This window comes from Aegilops tauschii, chromosome 2 (genome assembly GCF_002575655.3).
Source record: "Aegilops tauschii subsp. strangulata cultivar AL8/78 chromosome 2, Aet v6.0, whole genome shotgun sequence".
NCBI lineage: Eukaryota > Viridiplantae > Streptophyta > Magnoliopsida > Poales > Poaceae > Aegilops > Aegilops tauschii.
In genome coordinates this window covers 454325097-454343293 of record NC_053036.3, presented here as the reverse complement: position 1 = coordinate 454343293, position 18197 = coordinate 454325097, and the positions used below count along the sequence as shown (strand labels likewise).

The 18197-nt window shown below is 44.9% G+C and overlaps 3 protein-coding genes across 4 annotated transcripts; 1 reads left to right on the top strand and 2 right to left on the bottom strand.

Annotated features, from left to right (window-relative positions):
- Positions 1–1337: 1337 nt before the first annotated feature.
- Positions 1338–7193, top strand: LOC109775248 (O-fucosyltransferase 38). The gene is made up of 12 exons (XM_020333996.4): positions 1338–1590; positions 2237–2312; positions 3086–3153; positions 3414–3502; positions 3583–3760; positions 4279–4407; positions 4533–4666; positions 4746–4959; positions 5038–5222; positions 5961–6056; positions 6155–6299; positions 6806–7193. Exons 1-11 carry the CDS (start codon positions 1420–1422, stop codon positions 6279–6281), a joined length of 1467 nt encoding a protein of 488 aa, XP_020189585.1. The 5' UTR covers positions 1338–1419; the 3' UTR covers positions 6282–6299; positions 6806–7193.
- Positions 7106–8621, bottom strand: LOC109775249 (psbP domain-containing protein 4, chloroplastic). Of its 2 annotated transcripts, none has more exons than XM_020333998.4 (5): positions 8194–8621; positions 7950–8057; positions 7753–7861; positions 7432–7659; positions 7106–7349 (listed from the first exon to the last, which is right to left on the bottom strand). In XM_020333998.4, exons 1-5 carry the CDS (start codon positions 8320–8322, stop codon positions 7285–7287), a joined length of 639 nt encoding a protein of 212 aa, XP_020189587.1. In that variant the 5' UTR covers positions 8323–8621; the 3' UTR covers positions 7106–7284. The 2 variants fall into 2 exon arrangements, with proteins under 2 accessions (XP_020189587.1, XP_020189586.1); XM_020333997.4 differs by having other exon boundaries at positions 7950–8053; positions 8194–8617.
- A 1553-nt stretch (positions 8622–10174) lies between these two features.
- On the bottom strand, positions 10175–16095 carry LOC109775261 (uncharacterized). Its single transcript, XM_020334007.4, has 4 exons — positions 15095–16095; positions 13928–14129; positions 13316–13795; positions 10175–13220 (listed from the first exon to the last, which is right to left on the bottom strand). The coding sequence occupies exons 1-4, from the start codon at positions 15880–15882 to the stop codon at positions 12810–12812; spliced, it is 1881 nt and encodes a 626-aa protein (XP_020189596.1). The 5' UTR covers positions 15883–16095; the 3' UTR covers positions 10175–12809.
- Positions 16096–18197: the final 2102 nt, after the last annotated feature.

Sequence of the window (18197 nt, the reverse complement as noted above, 5' to 3'; positions counted from 1 at the left end):
ACCATGTGAGAGCTCTGACATGTAGTGAACGAAGGGAATGATGTTGGCGCAACAACATGGATCGAGTGAAGGTCCCGTGCAGATAACTTGCCGAAGTTGTTGTCTATAAAGTACATGCCTTCGAAAGCGCAGAAGTCTTGCCTCTCGTTGAAGGAGATGGCAAGGATCCGAGCCTCTGCCATCTTGGAGGCGAAGTAGAGGGCGTCAAGGGCGAGATCCCAACCTGATGTGAAGCCACCGACCTTCGTTGACAAGGCCATCCTGGTCCACTGAAAGGATCCGCGCGCGCAACCCTACGCGACTAAAATCGAAGCAAAACACCATAAAGTGGAGATCTACCCGGTTTTGAGGATTGGGGGCGGGGGTGTTAAAATCATACCAAATTCGAGTTCGGGGGTTATTCGTCACGCGTGCCGCATTTTGGGGAGCAGTCGTGTCTCGTCTGCAGTGACACACAAGCACGTATTAATGGGCTGAGCCATAATCATGTAGGCACACATACACCCGTTTTTGTTGGTTTTATTTTTTTCATATTTAAAAAAAATTAAATACATATATTCCAAAAAACTTAATGTACATAATTTTGTAGAAAACACCGTGAATTGGAAAATTGCTAATGCAGTGTAATATTTTTGTTAGTGTAATTTTTATAAAATGTTGATACCAGTCAAAATAATTTCTCTGACATTAAAAAAATGTTCATGCATCTCGAAAAACCATACATGATTTTTTTAAAATATTTTATAGAATGTAAAACATATTTTTCTTACCGTTAAAAAGAAATGTAAGTTTTACTTTAAAATATTCACACATTTTAAAAAATATGTTTGTGACTTTTAAGAAAATGTTTATTTATTTTTGACGTATCATTCAAAAAAAAAATTCAGCGTGTGTTGGAAAAATGTTTAACACGTATTCCAAAAATGTTCAAAAACATGTATTTAATTTTTTTAAACATGGATAAAAATATTTATATGAATATTTAAAATTTATAATATGTGTGGAAAAAATGACTTCATAATTAATACTTTAAAAATTTTGATCATGTATTTTAAAAAGGTAAACGTGTATAAAAAATGTTTCTGATGTATACGAGAAATGTACAATGTGTACAGAATAATTGGACATGTTTTGAAATGCAAGTAAAAATAAAAAACCGAAGAAAACCGGTGAAAGATACAAAGAAAACCAAAAAATGCGAAGAAAAAGTAAAAATGAGAACGAAAATAATAACAATAACCGTACAAAACCGAAAGAGAAAAAGAAAAAAACTCGCCCAGTGGGAGCTACAGTATTGGGCCGTTCCACTAGCCTTGCGCAGGAGGCGAGCCGGAGCCGCCGCGGGGGCTTGTGGGCTCTCTCTCCCTCTCTCCCAAAGCCGTGGGCTCTCTTTCCCTCTCTCCCCCAAAGCCCCCGGCCATGGCGAGCCGCCGCGGAGCGCCTCCGCTGCCCCTCAGGCTCCGGCGGCTCCTCCGGTCGCCGATCTCCCGCTGCGCTTGCTTCATAGTCGCATTAACGGTGCTCCTTGTCGTCCTCTCACTTCGCCAGATCGCCCGCGTCGACCTGCCCCGCTCGGACCTGCCCCACCAGGCCCGTTTCCTGATGCTTCCTCTTCACCTTTGTGTCTGTTAGTACTGTTTTTCCCCGCACTAGTTTGTGCGTTAGGCTTCGGTTTTCGATGCGATGCAGGTCTTGTTTGCACAAATTTCTCTAGGCATGTGCCCCCGCTGGTAATTTCATCTCATTTCTTGTGATGCGCCATGCCTTTTATGCAAAGTAGACCAGGATGAAAGTGTTCAATTATTCTTCCTATTGTTGAAACTAAAGGTTGGTGCAGTTGCTAGACAAACCATCTCGACATCCTGTGAGTGTTGAGCCAGCGAAACTTGAGGATGGTGTATGATTTAATTGTCATACAGTTAGATGCCTGTTTATTTTTTACCCCTTTTTAGTGAAAAGCTCAAATGCCTGGTGTGAAGTGTATTTCTGATGACTTTGAATACGTTGTTAAGAAACATAGTGCTACGTAATGCTCAGTATCCCCTTATAAATTTCTATTTCTTGGATGTTACTTGTATAACAACTTACCATACATATGCATTTGAAAATGAGAAGACCTAACTTCTTATAGAAATCCAAAATTACTTCATGTGCTGGCTAGCCATTTTCTTTAGATGAAACTAATATTGACTCAGTGTGTTCATGGTACTGAACTGGAGTTTTAACTGATGTTCAGGTGCCGAATGAGCAGCTGTGGGTTTCTAATGGCTACGGTTATCATGCTTGTGTCACACCAACCCACAGATATATTGGTATTTTTTTTCTTATGCAGCATTTTTTTAAAACATACCGTGATTCCTACTCTGTTTACTAAGTTGAGTTGCTCTAATTGTTTGTAAATTGGTAAGTGTTTGTTGCTGGCGGTATGAAGTTGGAATTTGGTAGAAACTACCATCGTCAGCCACGCTTGGTGGTTTTTTTTTTGTCTACTAATGAAAATATTACTAGACTATTTAGTCTCCAGTAGGTTTAAATGTGTTTTATTTATAAAAGGATGTCTTCTCAACAGCGCTACTGTTTTGTGAATGTCTCTCTTTTCGAGTAACTAGTGTCTAAACGGAGCAATCTAATGTATATAACTACAATGGTGATATGGCTTAATTAGGATTCTGCACTAGGAGTAAACTTTAGAATAAACAGAGATATAGCGCTTTGTTCAGAGATCAGTTTTACATATATACTCTCTATATGCTTTGCGGTCCTAATTTCTCCTTTAGTGTAACTACCTTTGATCTTCTTAATTCTTATATGTAAGTCAAACATCTAGGTGCAGATGTGCAGTATCTTACATTTGATAATAAGAATATGTGCTTTATGTGCAATAGGAGTGATACAACAATTATGGTATAGCTTATTCTTCTAGTCCTTATTTTAGGGTCAAATGTCCCTGAATCTGTATCCTTCTATCTATATTACTCTGCTGTAGAAACACTGTCATGCAAATTCAGTGCACATACATGTTTTCTTGGTAAGTTTCCCTCAATATTGTTTTGTTTAGTAACACCCTGTTTTTTTGCATCACCAGGTCCAATAGAGTCGGACCGCTATATGACTGTTAGAAGTAATGGAGGACTCAACCAAATGCGAACTGGAGTAAGTTCGTGCACCAAAACTTAGCTTCTAGCTCCATGGTTTATCCGACTTACACTTCATACTTTTGCACTCCTGTAATAATAATTGCATGTATATATGCATTTTCTTCTTCTGAATATCCAGTTCTGCTTTTGTTGATGTATTTATCTATTTCATTATGTTATCTTCTTGATTATTATCATTAAATTAATATTTTTCTTGAGATTTGTTCAAGTACGGTCACCAAACTTTGTTTGAATCCTGTTATCTCCCCTCTGCAGATCTGTGATATGATTGCAGTAGCCCGCTTGGTGAATGCAACACTTGTTATTCCTCAGTTAGACAAGCGATCTTTTTGGCAAGATACCAGGTTTTGACTGTTGTATATTTGGTTGATTGTCCAATCTCGTTCATGTTTATCTAAAATCCAATTCGCACCAATACATGCAGTACGTTTAAAGACATCTTCAATGAGCCTGGTTTTATTAAAGCTCTGGAAGGTGATGTCCATATCGTTAGTGACTTGCCTGAAAGTTTGCAATCTGCTCCAAGAGCTCGGAAGCACTTCACTTCATGGTCTGGTGCGAGCTATTACGAGGATGTGAAAGAACTTTGGAAGGATCACAAGGTAGTATTCAATTCAGATACTCCATTAGCTACCTCAATGTACTGACTTGTAGCTGTTTTCATAAGAAAAATAGCATCCTTTCTGTTCAATAAAGCTAGACATTTTAGTGGACTATCATTTTGCTATTTTTTCTTTGTATCCTTCAAGATATTGAATGATGTGATCTGAAACTTTTGGTTTTGTTCTGGTATGGAGAGTTGAAAGTGCTACCACATTACTCTGTCACCAGTTATTGAAATTATTCTTTATGGAAAGCATCTTCATTAATGTTTCCAAGCAATATGACGTATAGAAAGATCGCCAATCTATTTTCTGTACTTAGCAACATGGCTGTTCTTTGACATGGTGGTTGCATCAGACATTCTCAATTTGACACAAATTATTTGAGCAACACTTATATAAAAATATAGATTTTCAAAAAAATTGTCTGAATAATTTGATTTTTTTTTCTTCTGTATTTGGAGTCTGAAGCTCATTTATTTCAGTTCACCTGATCGCCTCCGAATTATATTCTACAGGTAGTTCACGTCCCAAAATCTGATTCACGGCTTGCAAACAATGGTCTTCCAATTGATATCCAGAGATTAAGATGCCGCTGTCTTTACCAAGCATTGCGTTTCTCAGATCCAATCGAGGACCTTGGAAAGGCATGAACATTCTCTTAGTAACTTAAATCTTTAACTATGATTGTGTTACAGTCTTCAATTTGCACTTGGAGATTTATGACACTCTGTAAACTAGGTTCTGAGCCAACATAACACTTGCACAACAGAAGCTTGTGGAGCGTCTAAAATCACGTGGAAAGTTTATTGCTCTTCATCTACGATATGAAAAAGATATGCTAGCATTCACGGGCTGCACTTATGGTCTGAGTGAATCCGAAGCGGACGAATTGAGAATCATGAGGTATGAACAATCAGCACAAATATGTGCAGTTTTATTTCTACATGCAAGTTATATTAACTGGTTTCATGTATCTCAACAGAGAGAAAACAAGCCATTGGAAACTGAAGGACATAAACTCAACTGAACAGAGATCTGGAGGTAATTGTCCATTGACTCCACATGAGGTGGGGATGTTTCTACGTGCGATGGGATATACCAAGTCCACGTGGATCTACATTGCAGCTGGTGAAATTTATGGTGGTGATAAGTATATATCAAAATTGAGATCGTACTTTCCAAACTTGGTTAGCAAGGTTGTTAGCAGTGTTACTTCTTTTATTGATTAGCTCCACCATCCTTCACTATTCTACTAAAGTAATATACTTCTGCAGGAAGTGCTGGCAACAAAAGAAGAGCTTGAGAAGTTTAAGAATCATGCTTCTCAAGTTGCAGCACTTGACTACATAATTTCAGTGGAAAGTGATGTGTTTATTCCATCACACTCCGGCAATATGGCAAGAGCTGTTGAGGGCCATCGTAGATTTCTGGGTCATCGCAAGACTTTGACTCCTGATAGGTAAACATATTTTGCTATTTAACGTGTTGCTATTTTTTCTTTCCCCCCCTATAGTTTCCCTCAAAACAAGACTTTATGTAATAAGGTAGTAACCACTTCAAAATTATTTTGAAGGTCTTGTATGTCATACAAGACTACTTATTTAAAAATTAGAGCACCTGATTGGCTGCGCACATGTGTTTTATGTGTCGGTGTTGTGGCATCTAAGAGCAGCTGGCTGGTAGATGGACCCAGTTTAGTGCAGGAGTATCTCAGGTTGTGGAGTCCAAGTAAAGTCTTCAGTAGGTTGTGTTAAAGTCAGTTTGGAATAGCTCTATGAAGGAGCAATCTTGTAATAGTTTCCAGCCGCCACCAAATGGTGCATTGCCTGCTTTCCTTACAAAGGGGTTAATGTTCACTGAACAGTATTCCAGCTTGCGGCAGCTGCAAATAATAAGATTCCTCCTTTATAGAGCTATTCCAAACTGACTTGAACAAAACCGACTTAAGACTCTTTACTTCTAATAGGACTCTTACACACCCTGGATACACCCGCACTAAACTGGACTCATCTAACAGCCAGCTGGATTCTCTTAGATGCCACAACAGGGCGTGTGTACCTGCGCATGTGAAGTTATGTATCCTTAGTGGAACTATGTTCTATTACTCACAAATAATACTCCTAATGTTTGATGTCTATGAATCTTGACCGAGTGGATGGGTGCATGTGGACTAAGTCCTGTTGCATTTAATCCTCAGGAGAGGATTGGTGGAACTCTTTGGCTTACTTGAAAAAGGAGAACTTACGGAAGGTCCTAAGCTGTCCTCACTTGTTACTAAAATGCATAAATACAGGTGAGATTTTATTGAATATATGAAAATGTCAAATCACATGCACATGACTTCTGTTCCACACTTCATGGATTGTACTGAGTTTGCATCTCTGTTTTCAGGCAAGGCGCCCCAAGGAAGAGATATGCGTCCTTGCCTGGGAGCAAGGGCAGAACACGACTTAGGACAGAGGAATCCTTTTATGAAAACCCATTCCCGGAGTGCATCTGCCTGACTGGGAAGCATTGATGTGATGATGGTGTAAAGGTATGCCACTGTCCTCTAGCAGCATTATACTAGACTTGTTAGTTTGGAGGTAACTTACTTTTGAATCAAAAGTAGTTTAAATCATATAAATGAGTCATTTGCTAATAGTTATTTTGTCTCTTCAATCTTCTGACAACTACATGAAAAATATGTGTTGTATGAAGACCCAAGTACAGCAAAAGTTAACCATAGAGCAATTTTTAAGATATCGGGAGGGGAGTCCCTTCCTACCCTAGAGTTAACTTTCTGTTCTAGCTTGCCTGTGAATATCGATTTAATGATAATGCTTTCAGCAACTCTAGCATAATGCTGGTTCTTCTATGACTCTGATTGAGATTTTCCTTTTAGGTTACCCATGAGGTTATTATGTATACACTATATATATTTTTTGTTTATGTTGTAGTTGCTGCTCATATCATTCTGTAGTCATTTGTATTGCTTTATTCATCAAACTTTAGCATATCCTAGAACCATTTGAGTGAACTTTGAACTGTTCTTATTTACAGCTACATATCACATATACTGGAGCTCTAGTGATGCCTTGAAAGTTTAAATCACACTCATACTCCATGACGCGTTCACACAAGTCAGGCAAGGGCATCATTCTTTCCCTGATCTAGATGTAAGAACCCTATATGAGTATATGGAGGCCGGCAAGTGCAGTGAAACAACTCTACATGTATCAGTCTATCAGTTCATTGCCAGTCATATAGATTTGACCTGTAGTAGGCTATAGCCAAGGAAACTTAAAACGCGCATTTATGTGTTTTGGCCTGGAAGTTGTTATATGCGCCCCTGAAGGCACCTTTAGGTCTGAATTCTTACTGTAACTAGAAGAGGAAGCTTACATACAATGTTCAATTTCTTCAGCTAGAAAATCATCGTTACAAATGATGTGTACTTACCCTCCCTTTACATAACGGCATCCCTCATTTTCTCTAGTAATGAAACAGATTATGTGATGAACGAACCCAGTGGAACCACCCTAGACTACGCGGAATGATTCTGCTATTTGCTTCAGATCCTTGTAATGCCTCTTCCATTGCAGCCCTGCAAAAATACATAATTCCTTTTGATGAGAAAAGTGACCACAGAAATCAACACTATATAGTGATAAGGACAGTTATTTCACCGTTTGCAGTTACGCTGAACAGGTAGAGCCTATTCCCAGCAGCCGTAGCTGTGATGAAGATGTGAGGTGGTTCCAGCTCGAACTGGTAGTAAGTTCTTCCGGAGTACTCAGCTGTGGCTGTGGACAGAACCTTCCCTTCCACATTCTCGCCGATGACCTCCGGTCCAAAGGCGTTGATCACCTTCTCCGGTGTGCCGATCTTCTCGATTGTTGCATCATCAAGGTCATCTTGGCAGTTTCAGCATGCTAGTCAGTACCGTGAGACAGTTACCACACTAAGAAATGAGTATGCCAGGAAAGAACAATTTCTTGAGGGCTCACCTGCAAACCTACGAGTGGGCGCTACAATGACAGATAATCGGCCCTCCTTGGGGTTTCCGAACCGCAGGTCGATCTCCGTGCCACCGAGATCAGCAATCGACACTGGTGTCTACATTAGAACACGAGTTTTGCATCAGAGATTGTGTGACCAAGCATGTTCTGAAGACCGAATTTCTGTCGGTAGCTCGAGTTCTCACCTCTTCCCAGCCATCAGGAACTTTGAAGCTGTACGGGATGATCGGGCTCCAGCCGACTCCGTGGCCGCCAGACTTTTCATCCGGCCTGCGGTATGTTTTCCAACCTATCTGAACAAATTACATCCTTATGACATGCACCATGAGAATATGAAAGACTTCCTCTGAACTGAACTAGCAAGAACAAAAACATCCTACGGAGTATATCACATGGAATTAGTAGATCAAGGTGGCAGCAAGAACCAACCATTCTGATCAGGGCCAGACAGCCCGGGGATCCTCCCTGCCAGCGGGCCCTGCTTGGCCGCTGCCAGGCCATCGCCTGCAAAGCCAAGCACCGAAACTCCACAAGCTGCTGCTGCAGAGGCCAGTGCATTTCTCCTCCCTACCAAGGCCACCATCACCCCCTCTCTCCCCTCCTCTTCATGTGATCCTGACAGGGTGGGCCCATAGCTGCACCTCACAACCGTAGGCGCCCTCCCCTTGGTAGGGTTGGCCTGCTTTGTGAGGAACAGAGAGGAGGAGGAGGAGCTTGGCGAGAAGAGGGCCAAGCTGCTCATCTCTGCTAGCTAGAAGTGTTCCTGCCTCTCCTGCAGGGTGTGTGTGATTCGGCTCTGCCTGTGTGTTTCTTGGGTACTGCTGCTGCTTCTGGTTTTGCCTAGAGAGAATTATCTCTTTTTGTTCGGTTCATCTTCATCATACATACTCCGCGGGCTGCTGTGGGCCGCAGGCGATGAGTGGCCAGGAGGGGTTGAGGGTTGAGACCAAACATCTCACCTTTACCCAGTTTGTTTTCTGCCGTGCCTAGCTCAATTGGATTTTTTTTTTTCACTTTTGGCTTTGGCTTTGCACGTAAAATCTGAGTAAATAAGAGCATCTACAGCCGAAAATCCGGGCCCTCAAACGCTCGCGGACGCGTCCAGGCACGTCCACGGGCTGACCGGTCAGTCCTCAAATTGAGTCATTCACATCCGTGTATCTCATATCCAATCCCCTACATCTATACTAAACCATGCAACATGGATAAAACTATGTAGATCATAAGACGGACGTAGAATCGGACATAGAAATACACAATCCGTTCACCAAAAAATCACCAACGGATCTTCAAAAGATCGCCAAAGTTCAAATAATGCACATAAACGACGACAAAGTTTAAACTACATATAAAAACTTGAAATTAAAGTGGAGACGGCGGATCTTCACCACTTCCTCACCGGTCCTTTCCCCTTTCGGCCGACGATGTAGCTGTAGGCGTCGGCGGCTGGTGGAGAATCGTCCGAGTCGTCGGAGAAGGCGTTGTGGTCGTTGACGTCATCGGAGGAGGAGTCGGAGAGGACGATGAGCCCTTTGAGCCGCCCGACGACTCTGTCTTGCTACCGCTGAGCTTCGCCACCCGAGCCGCTTCCGCCGCCTCACGCTCCGACTGCTTAATGGCAAGCTGGAGCGCCTTGGCGTTCTTCTGACGGAGTCGTCGAGCGTCCGTATCTGTCGTCGTAAACGACCGACGGTAGACCCAAGTGAGGAGCCGCTCGCCCTCGTCGGGCTCCACCGGCAACCCGCGGCGGTGGTGCACGGATTGCTCTGCCGCGTCCCTCTCCCTTGCCCGCCGCCTCTTGCCGCGGGCGGCGCTCGCCTCTGATTCTGGCGTGGCGGGCACAAGCACCCACCGTTGCCATTGTGGAGCAGCGGCCCGCGGGGGCATGGGACGGCGTGGGGGCAGCGTGGACTACGCAGCCCTCGCGGAGCTGCGCGCGGGTCGGTAGGGGCCAGCTTCGGCGTTCGTGCTGCGCCGGCGGGGAAGAGGCGAGGCGACAGATCCAGAACTGCCCCCGTGTCCACCTTGGACCTCTCGAGCACAATGCGGAGGGCCAACTCCTCGTTAACATCGAGGTCGGAGTTGGAGCGGCTGCCGGCGCTCGACATGGTTGCCGGAGTGGATTGATATCGGAGAAATCAAAGTAGGGGGAAGAAGAGGAGCAAGAGTTTCCGGATTGGGGCGGATTGGGGTTTTTGTGGGAAGGAGTGGAGTTATGGTGGACCGGACTGACGTAACGGACATGCCGGGCTGCCTCATATCGGCCCTACATTTGGAGTGAATATGAGGATGTCAGACAGCCCAAGCATTTGAGGCCGGCTCTAGACACCCCGGGTGTTTTTTTTAACCGATCGTGACCGGCGTTCAGCCGTTTGTTTGAGACGGATTTGAGATGCCGGTTCTAGACGCTCTAAATAAACGAATACATATCAGCAGAGCAGGATGTGCCGTGCTTCCTTGAGGCAACTTCCCATCAACATTGTCAGTCAAAATCAAGTTTTTCTGAATATCTGATAGATCAGAATAAATAAATAAATAATATGAACCACATGCCAAGAAAAATAACATTCTCGCAGTTGCTGGAACATGCCACGACGGTCACACGCCTGCTAATTAATTAATTAATCTGGAAGTATACTGGTACTTAGCAACGCAATCCACATGCCATATCTTGCTGACAAGTGACATGGCGACGTCTTAGCTACACGTTCTTCCCTGATTCACCAGTCGTATATACGCGGTACGTCGCCGCGTAGACCAGCTGGATTTTTTTTTTGCAGGGAGTAGACCAGCTGGATTTGAAAATCTTCGTTTGCAAACTAAAAGACCTGTTACATACACACACGTATACGGATCGTTATCCTCTCGTTCCTCGCGGCTGTAACCCTAGCCGCCGCCAGGAGAGGCCAGTCTTTCAGCATCGTCCTCCGGCGGCTCCCCTCCACCGACGAGGTCGTCGGTGGTGAGGGGGGTCGCCGGATCTACGCATGTCAATCATTTCTACTCCTTCGTAGTCTAGGTTTTTAGGCTGTTCATTGTCTTTACTTCGGCAGTGATGATGATGAGTGAATAAAGACTCTTTGGACCCTTCTCTGACGAGGTCATCGGTTCTATGGTTGGGGATGAATTTAAAAACCAGTCCGTTCAAGTAAGAATTGTATGATGGCGGCGGATCCTCGAGGTGGACCTGTGTCCTCGGGCTCCACCGTTGCGGCGGCGGCATCCTCGCGGAGCTTGGGAGATAGTCTAGGAGCGGGTGCAGATTGTAGTCTGCATCGACGACATCTGGAAGACAGAACATGTGCTGGGCTCGTGGTTCGTGGACGGCAGGTATGGTTTTCTCCTTCGGCGTCTTAAGTCGTGGTGGGGTGCCAGATCTGGAGTTTGATGGTGTGTGCGGGGTGTTGCCCCAGCGGCAAGGGCTTCACTTTTGGTGAGCCACCTTGGAGGTCCGCAAAACTGCATATCAGCAATGGAGCCGTGTCGAGCTCGGGTGTGGAGGTGATTCGTCAATCTTTTCTTCGGTGGCTGCTGTGGTAGTGCCGGAGGCAGGTGACGAGCGTTGATGTTAAGCTCAGAGATGTTCTGCTATCTTTTTGGTTTTGTCACGGTCTTTACGTGACATGTACTTTGATCTTTATAATATAAATGTGACACGTATTATCATGAAAGAAAAAGAAAAGACCTGTTTACCTCTCATTTTAGTTTAGCTTAGTATTACTTGCGCTATCACTAGTCATATCGTGTTTATTTTGCGCGTCTCTCCTTTGTTTTATCAAGAATGGTATCCACTTCCGACTTCTCGATAATCTTTGTAGTGCGTGCGTGCGTGCGTGCGTATGCCTATGTGACCAACGTGCATCCGGCTGGAATTCCTCAATTCCTCCAGGAATAGGAACGCGGGATGCCGGCCAGAGGGTCGCGGTCTTTACAAATTCTCCCGCGACTGTTCCTGTGGTTCAGATTGATCAGCGCGACAGCGAAATCTGCAAGGACACGAAGAAAAACGGGGTTGGCACCGCCGTACCGCATGCGATCACTATCGCACCTCTTGATCATTTGCCGGAAAAACTCCACATTCTGTCATTCTGTACCCGCAGCACAGTCGCATTCATAATTCATGTCGCATTTGCCTGGGAGCGGAGTGTGCGGATAGCGTCTGCCACAGGACCGTTCCTGGTAACCAAGGAACGTAAGCTGTCAGAGCGATGCTCCATTGCTACACCCCTTTCGCTGTGCACCGGAATTTATTTATGGATGCACCGTTCCAGGTCCATTCCGGCAAGGAGAGTGCAATTAATTTGTTCGAGTCGCTGTTCAGTTATCTTAAATAAACCAACGTGCACGCTTATCTACCAATGTATCACGTTTGACCATTCGGAAGATCGACCAGTCGTCATAATCAAATACCCCGTCCAATCAATGCTACTTGCCAATTTAATACAACTTTGTATCGACAAATAATATGGATTGAAGGGAGTATTCAAGATCATATTCCGATAGTCTTCGGCCATGAAGTGCGATTGTTAGGTCGCGATCATTGCACACTGGTAATTAATCGAGCTGCCAGTTGGCACAACTATCATTATTGGTCCAGCGTCTGGAAGCAAAACAGTTAAATCAGCTGGTACATCAGAGTGTAAATTGAGGACATCATTTACTAGTATGTGCAATGTAGTTAGCTAACATAAAATTATGCTGCCTGGCAAAATGGTAAAATGGTACGTCGTAAGAAAGAAAATCTCGAGTTACCGTGAGAAATAGACCAAAACATAGCCTTTTACTTCTCTTATAAAAAGCCAAAAAAAGTAGACTTTTTGTAGTTTTACAATGAGAAATAAATAGACCAGCATATAAAAAAAATGTTCTGATATAGAAAACAACATTTTCATAAATTGTCATCCATCTTATTTACACATTTATTTTCTAATGTGTTAAAGGGCAGCTTCTCACTGCAACTCGGGCTAATGCTTGGATATCAAGAATAAACTAACAGTGGTAACTGGCGAGATGCTCTACCAAAATTACATTATGTATCTATAGTTCTATATATGGAAAAGAACTAAGTCAGGGTCTACCCCTTTTGGAATGCTGGCAATCTGATTACTAATGTCTGGCATGGTTAGTGCAATTTTCTTGGCACTCTCTAAGTAGCTCTGGAACTTCTTATGATTGACCTCAGGCTTGTCCATCTTATCTGCAAGCTTTGGCTGTTCATTTTCGTGCTTCAATGGTTCTATTCCAAGAGACAATTCCTCCCTCATGAGGTGGTACTTGACTGCCTGTTTCCGAAAGGTCCAGTTGCCAGTGATCCAGTCGAAATTGTACAAAGGGAGGAAGCGGTGCCCATATGTCGCTATGAACTCGATGGCTGAAAGGATGAATTTAAACTCCTCTGTGGAGAGGTAGTAACTAAAGCTCAATCTGGTCCATCCTGGCTTCAGTCCACTGTAACCCTGAAATTTTTGTGATGGCAAGTAGTAACATTAGTACCTTGTACTAAAACAAGCAAGCTGGCTGTTTTGACCATTCATTCTAAAGTTTGTGATACCTCAAGGACAGCAGAACGAATGCGAAGTGAGAGCTCGTCGTCGACATCAAGCAAGATGTGACCATAGGGACCTGCACAAGCACAACCTCCCCTCGCCTGGATGCCAAAAAGATCGTTCAAAAGCCTAGTCACAAAACGACCGTGGAGGGGTAGTTGCTTGCGTCTCATCGTCTCCAATGGTTTAGCACAACCAGGCTCACCAAAATCATCAAATGGCTTCTTCGTCACGGTCACTGACGGGTAGATTAGGAATGAGAAGATTGGTAGACGATGGGCACTTGTGTTGCCTAGCACCCTAACATTTGGATTATGGGCAAGCCTTTTCATTGCCACCTCTGAGAACACTCGCTCACGAAGGTCCATCGTGTCATAACCAACATACTCCTTCACCCAAAATGCAAGTGATGCACGGATCTTTTGTAATATCGGCGGTGTGCCAGCATCCTCCCGCTCCTCGATATCGTCGTAGTACAATGTATCCTGCACATATCATACCATTAGTTATTTATATTATTAATTATGGCAATACCGCGAACTATATATGGTACACAACACAAATACCGCACATATCACATGAAGTACTTGACACTGATACTTAATTTGTTTGCTCACCTCTTCATTGAATCCATTGACATAGGCCACTGTGCCACCTCCGCACGTCGAGGGAGGCTGAGAATTGAGCCTATACAGTGATTTGTTCATCAAAAGGATGCCCGGTGTGCCAGGCCCCCCGACAAATTTGTGAGGGCTCAAGAAAACGGCGTCGTACCCATCGATTTCACCAGACTTCATATCAATTTTGACATAGGGTCCACTGCACAAAGGAGGATAGTAATTTAGGTTTCTGGACATAGTTTGTTGGTTAACACATAAAATAGTAGAAATTAAATGAAGCACCAGTTGGAATGCCGACAAGTTAGAAATTCAACATCGTAAGACAATAGGATATGGAATGTTTCCAAGGGGTCTGTAAAGTCAAAATATTTTGTTGTCATGGTGCTCTAATGTAATTATTAACTAGGCTTTTTACCAGCTAATTTCCACCTCTGGTACTAAAGAAAATCAGCTTGCTTCAACACGCAAGCAACATTGACCATGTAGTCACAGTTGATCTTGCATTTGCCAAGTATATAAATCAGCACATAACATAAGTCAATGTGAGATCATGTTTGAACTAGTGTTTGGATCAGTTCGGGTGCTGTCGTGTGCGTGTCATGTCCATTATTTTAATGCAAAGGAGTAGAAAAAAAGTAGCTATAGTGCTGACAAGGCAAGTGTGACCAACGTTCAAGAAACCCTGTAGGTCATTGATCGTTACATCAGCTGTTTTTCTAGTTGTTTATTTTCTTCTTATGTATGCATGCAGAAACAAACAGCAATTTTGAATTAAAGAAAGTAGGACTTCCTTAGGAAAACGGTGGTAATTTCTTCTGCGGTTATCTTTGAATATTTTTATTTTAAGATTTCGTAGTAGGTTCTGACAATAACAACACATGAACTATGTAGTTTTGAAAGAAGTAGAGTTCTTAGGCTTTCAACAGAAACATGTAGTAAAGGAAGGGCTTGTTTTGTAGAAAATATTTATCCACTCTATGAAGGAGCAGAAAAGAACATATAGTATACTAACATTTTGTAAGAGCTTAATTAGACCAACTATGGTTGTTAGCTTAGTCATAAGAGAGATTGGAAATCAGATTGTCAAACCCATGCAGGTCACATGCGATCCACGAAAAGGAGTGCTAAGGAAGCAAGTATCAGTGTATCACAGGTGTTACTCACCTCGCGGCGAAGTCGAAGCACGCGAACGCGCCGTGGTGGTGCAGAACGCGGGCGATCTCGCGCGTGTCCGTCATGACGCCGGTGACGTTGCTGCACGCCGAGAAGGACCCCAGCATCGGCCGGTCCGCGTACACCGGCGATGCGAGCGCGCGGCGGAGCGCGGCCACGTCCACGAGTCCGTCAGCGTCGACGCCGATCTCGACCACCTCCGCCAGGCTCCGCCGCCACGAGAGAAGGTTGGAGTGGTGCTCGTACGGCCCGACGAAGACCACCCAGCGCTCCTCGGCGCGCAGCTGCGCCGAGAGCCGGTCGCGCATCTCGACGGACGGCAGCGCCACGCCGATGACCTCCTGCAGGCGCTTGATGGCCGCCGTGGTGCCGGCGCCGCAGAAGAGCAGCGCGTCGCCGGGGCCGGCGCCCATGCAGCGCTTGATGTAGCGCGCCGCCTTGTGCACCAGCCGCGTCGTCTTGCTCCCGACGTGGCTGTCCTCCGTGTGCGTGTTCCCGTAGAACGGGAGGACCTCCTTCACAAGGTAGTCCTCGATGTAGCTCAGGCTCCGGCCCGACGCCGTCTGGTCGGCGTAGGTCAGCGCGCGGCGCCCGAACGGCGTGTCGAACTCAACGTCCTTGCCGATGAGCTGCGACCGGAGCCACTCCACCTTGTCGTCCGCTGCCGCCGCGCCCTTCTCCGACTTGGCCGTGACGCCGAGAAGGCTCAGCAGGGTGGTGCTCATGGCGCCCTCCACCGCGTGATCCATGGACGCCGCAGCTTTCGCCAGGGACGGCATTGAGTCTCCTTAGCAGGCTAGCGGAGTTGGCGATGGAGCGATGGTATTAGTGGCAAATGGCGATGGACAAGATCTTCTCGGCAATCAATGCTAGTATATGGGAAATGGTTTGGATGTGTGTATCGCTGGCTAGGGCGCGCACGTATATATAGCCACCGCTAGCTTCACGTGGAAAATAATCGCATGCAACTATGTGAGTGCACACATGAGTTGAAGGTGTTGAACGGTGTGAAGGACGGGACACGACATGGAAGAGGGAGTATTTTTCAATATATAGTGCTTGGTCAACGAAATTGCTTCGTGTGGAACAATTATCCTCGTGTGTTTTAATACCATTGATTGGTATTGCATCTAGCTAAGAAAATTTTCTTCTATTTTACAACGTGCGACATTCTTTCCATGCTCATGCGGGGGGTTCCTATGAAACGCCATCGACAACAATTAATTATTTTCTTTTTGAGTTTTTATGTCTGGAAATAATGACCGACATTATCATTTATTTTGACTCCAACACTGCCTCCTTGTACAAGAGCCTCGGCCTGCTTCCGCCTATCAGAGTCGAAGCCCTCATATGAAGAGCTTGTTGCAGAAATGACTACTTAACTTTATCATAACCACTTAACTTTATCATAAGTCTTCTCAAAATCCACTTTGAAGATGATTCCTTCAAGTTTCTTCGAATGAATTTCATGCAGCATCACAACCCCTCAAGAATGTGGCGCCCAGACATGAAAGCAATCTGAGTCGGCTTAACCATAGTATGCGTAATCTGTGTAAGATGATTTGTTGCCACCTTGGTGAAAAATCTTAAAGCTAACATTGAGCAAGCAAATATGTCTGTGTGAGATGATTTGTTGCCTCTTCCTTCTTGGGGAGTAAAATAATAATCCCAAAATTAAGCTTAAATAACTGAAGTTGGCCATTGAACAGATCCTGGAACATGGGCATCAATTCTTCCTTAACTACCCCCAACGCCTCCCTTAATTATAGGCGGCAGGCCGTGTAAACAAGACTGTGCCATGAAAAAGGAGAAAAGATAAATAAAGAGGAGCAAGAAGGGCATGGCAAGGGACCTTGGTTGCAAGTTTTTGTGTGCGTGTGTTCATCTACTTTGATGTGATCGATCCCGTGGGTGAATCCCAATAATTGGTATCTGAGCAAGGTTCAAGATCCGAGCTTGCACTTTCCTCGGGGAGGCGACACCAAACTAGCACCTCAGGGTGAGCGATATAGTCGTTGGGTGATGCAGCGAGGGGAAGGAACAAACGATCGTCGTCCGACGGAGCGACAAGGAGGGAGACGGCAGGCTGTCGTCGACAAGAAGGTGGAAGGAGAGCATTGATGGGAGTGGTGGTGCCGAGGTGCGGTGCTGGAAGAACTCATCAAGATCGTCGTCCGTGGGAGTCAAGGAGTCGTGCGAGTTAGCACGTCTTGGTCGTCGCCATGTCAGTGAGTAGTCGTCGTTATGCCGAAGTGCTCCTCTGTGTGAGGACCTATTAATTGTAGATGAAGCATGCCCGGGTCGTCTACATGTCTCGACAAGAGGGTCAAGTTCAAGTATGTGGGAGTTGTAAACTAATGAAGTTGAATCTCTTCAATGAGGCCATGTTTCTACATGAGGCATGAGTGGATGGTGTCGTGGAATTGTCACGGCAGATGTCCTTAGTGTCAGGACTTAGTCGCGAGGCCAACGCATCTATGTGGTAGCTTGAGAGGGGTTGAGCGGAATCGAGAGACGCAACACAAGACAAGGATTTAGACAGCTTCGGGCCCCGGGAAACATCATCCGGTAACAACCCTACATGCTGTTTGAGGCTAGGTCTCATTATGATCACGGGAGAGTCGCCGGGAACCGGCTCTCGGTGTCTAGCCCTAGAGATTGTTTCTTGTTACTTGTCCCTCTTGAGGTGCCCTGCCCCTCCTTATATAAGTTAGAGGGGCGGGTTACATGCGGAGTCCTAGTAGGATTAGGACTAGTCTATCTTTCTTTATAAGTTGAATACAAGTCCGGGTCTTGCTTCCTTGTAAAGGAAATAATCCTCACACCTTTCATCTTAAGCCGGCCCACCGGAGTATAAGCCAGCCTGCTAGGCCTTGGGCCGTGGCGTCCGTCTGATCCGCCCGCCGGGTTTCTAGTGAGTCGTCTGGTCCATGAGCTGTTTGACCAATGAGCCGCCAGACCCATGAGTCCGGCCGGGTCATCGGTGAAATGCCAAGTCCGGCCGGGTCATACCGCGGGGTATATCCCCGACATTAGCCCCCAGTTTAATTTGTATTTATCCATGTTAAACTGATCCTGCAAAATAACTGAAGAA

What these genes read in the sequence shown, in the direction of transcription:
- LOC109775248 (XM_020333996.4), top strand. Translation starts at nt 1,420, where the DNA reads ATGGCGAGCCGCCGCGGAGCGCCTCCGCTGCCCCTCAGGCTCCGGCGG. An exon ending in TCAACCAAATGCGAACTGGA is followed by an intron (nt 3,154 to 3,413) that starts GTAAGTTCGTGC and finishes TCCCCTCTGCAG; the next exon opens with ATCTGTGATATGATTGCAGT. An exon ending in AAGACTTTGACTCCTGATAG is followed by an intron (nt 5,223 to 5,960) that starts GTAAACATATTT and finishes TTTAATCCTCAG; the next exon opens with GAGAGGATTGGTGGAACTCT.
- LOC109775249 (XM_020333997.4), bottom strand. Translation starts at nt 8,506, where the DNA reads ATGAGCAGCTTGGCCCTCTTCTCGCCAAGCTCCTCCTCCTCCTCTCTG. An exon ending in GTCTGGCCCTGATCAGAATG is followed by an intron (nt 8,054 to 8,193) that starts GTTGGTTCTTGC and finishes TTGTTCAGATAG; the next exon opens with GTTGGAAAACATACCGCAGG. An exon ending in GCCCACTCGTAGGTTTGCAG is followed by an intron (nt 7,660 to 7,752) that starts GTGAGCCCTCAA and finishes GAAACTGCCAAG; the next exon opens with ATGACCTTGATGATGCAACA.
- LOC109775261 (XM_020334007.4), bottom strand. Translation starts at nt 15,882, where the DNA reads ATGCCGTCCCTGGCGAAAGCTGCGGCGTCCATGGATCACGCGGTGGAG. An exon ending in TGCTTCGACTTCGCCGCGAG is followed by an intron (nt 14,130 to 15,094) that starts GTGAGTAACACC and finishes TCCTTTGTGCAG; the next exon opens with TGGACCCTATGTCAAAATTG. An exon ending in TTCGTTCTGCTGTCCTTGAG is followed by an intron (nt 13,221 to 13,315) that starts GTATCACAAACT and finishes CAAAAATTTCAG; the next exon opens with GGTTACAGTGGACTGAAGCC.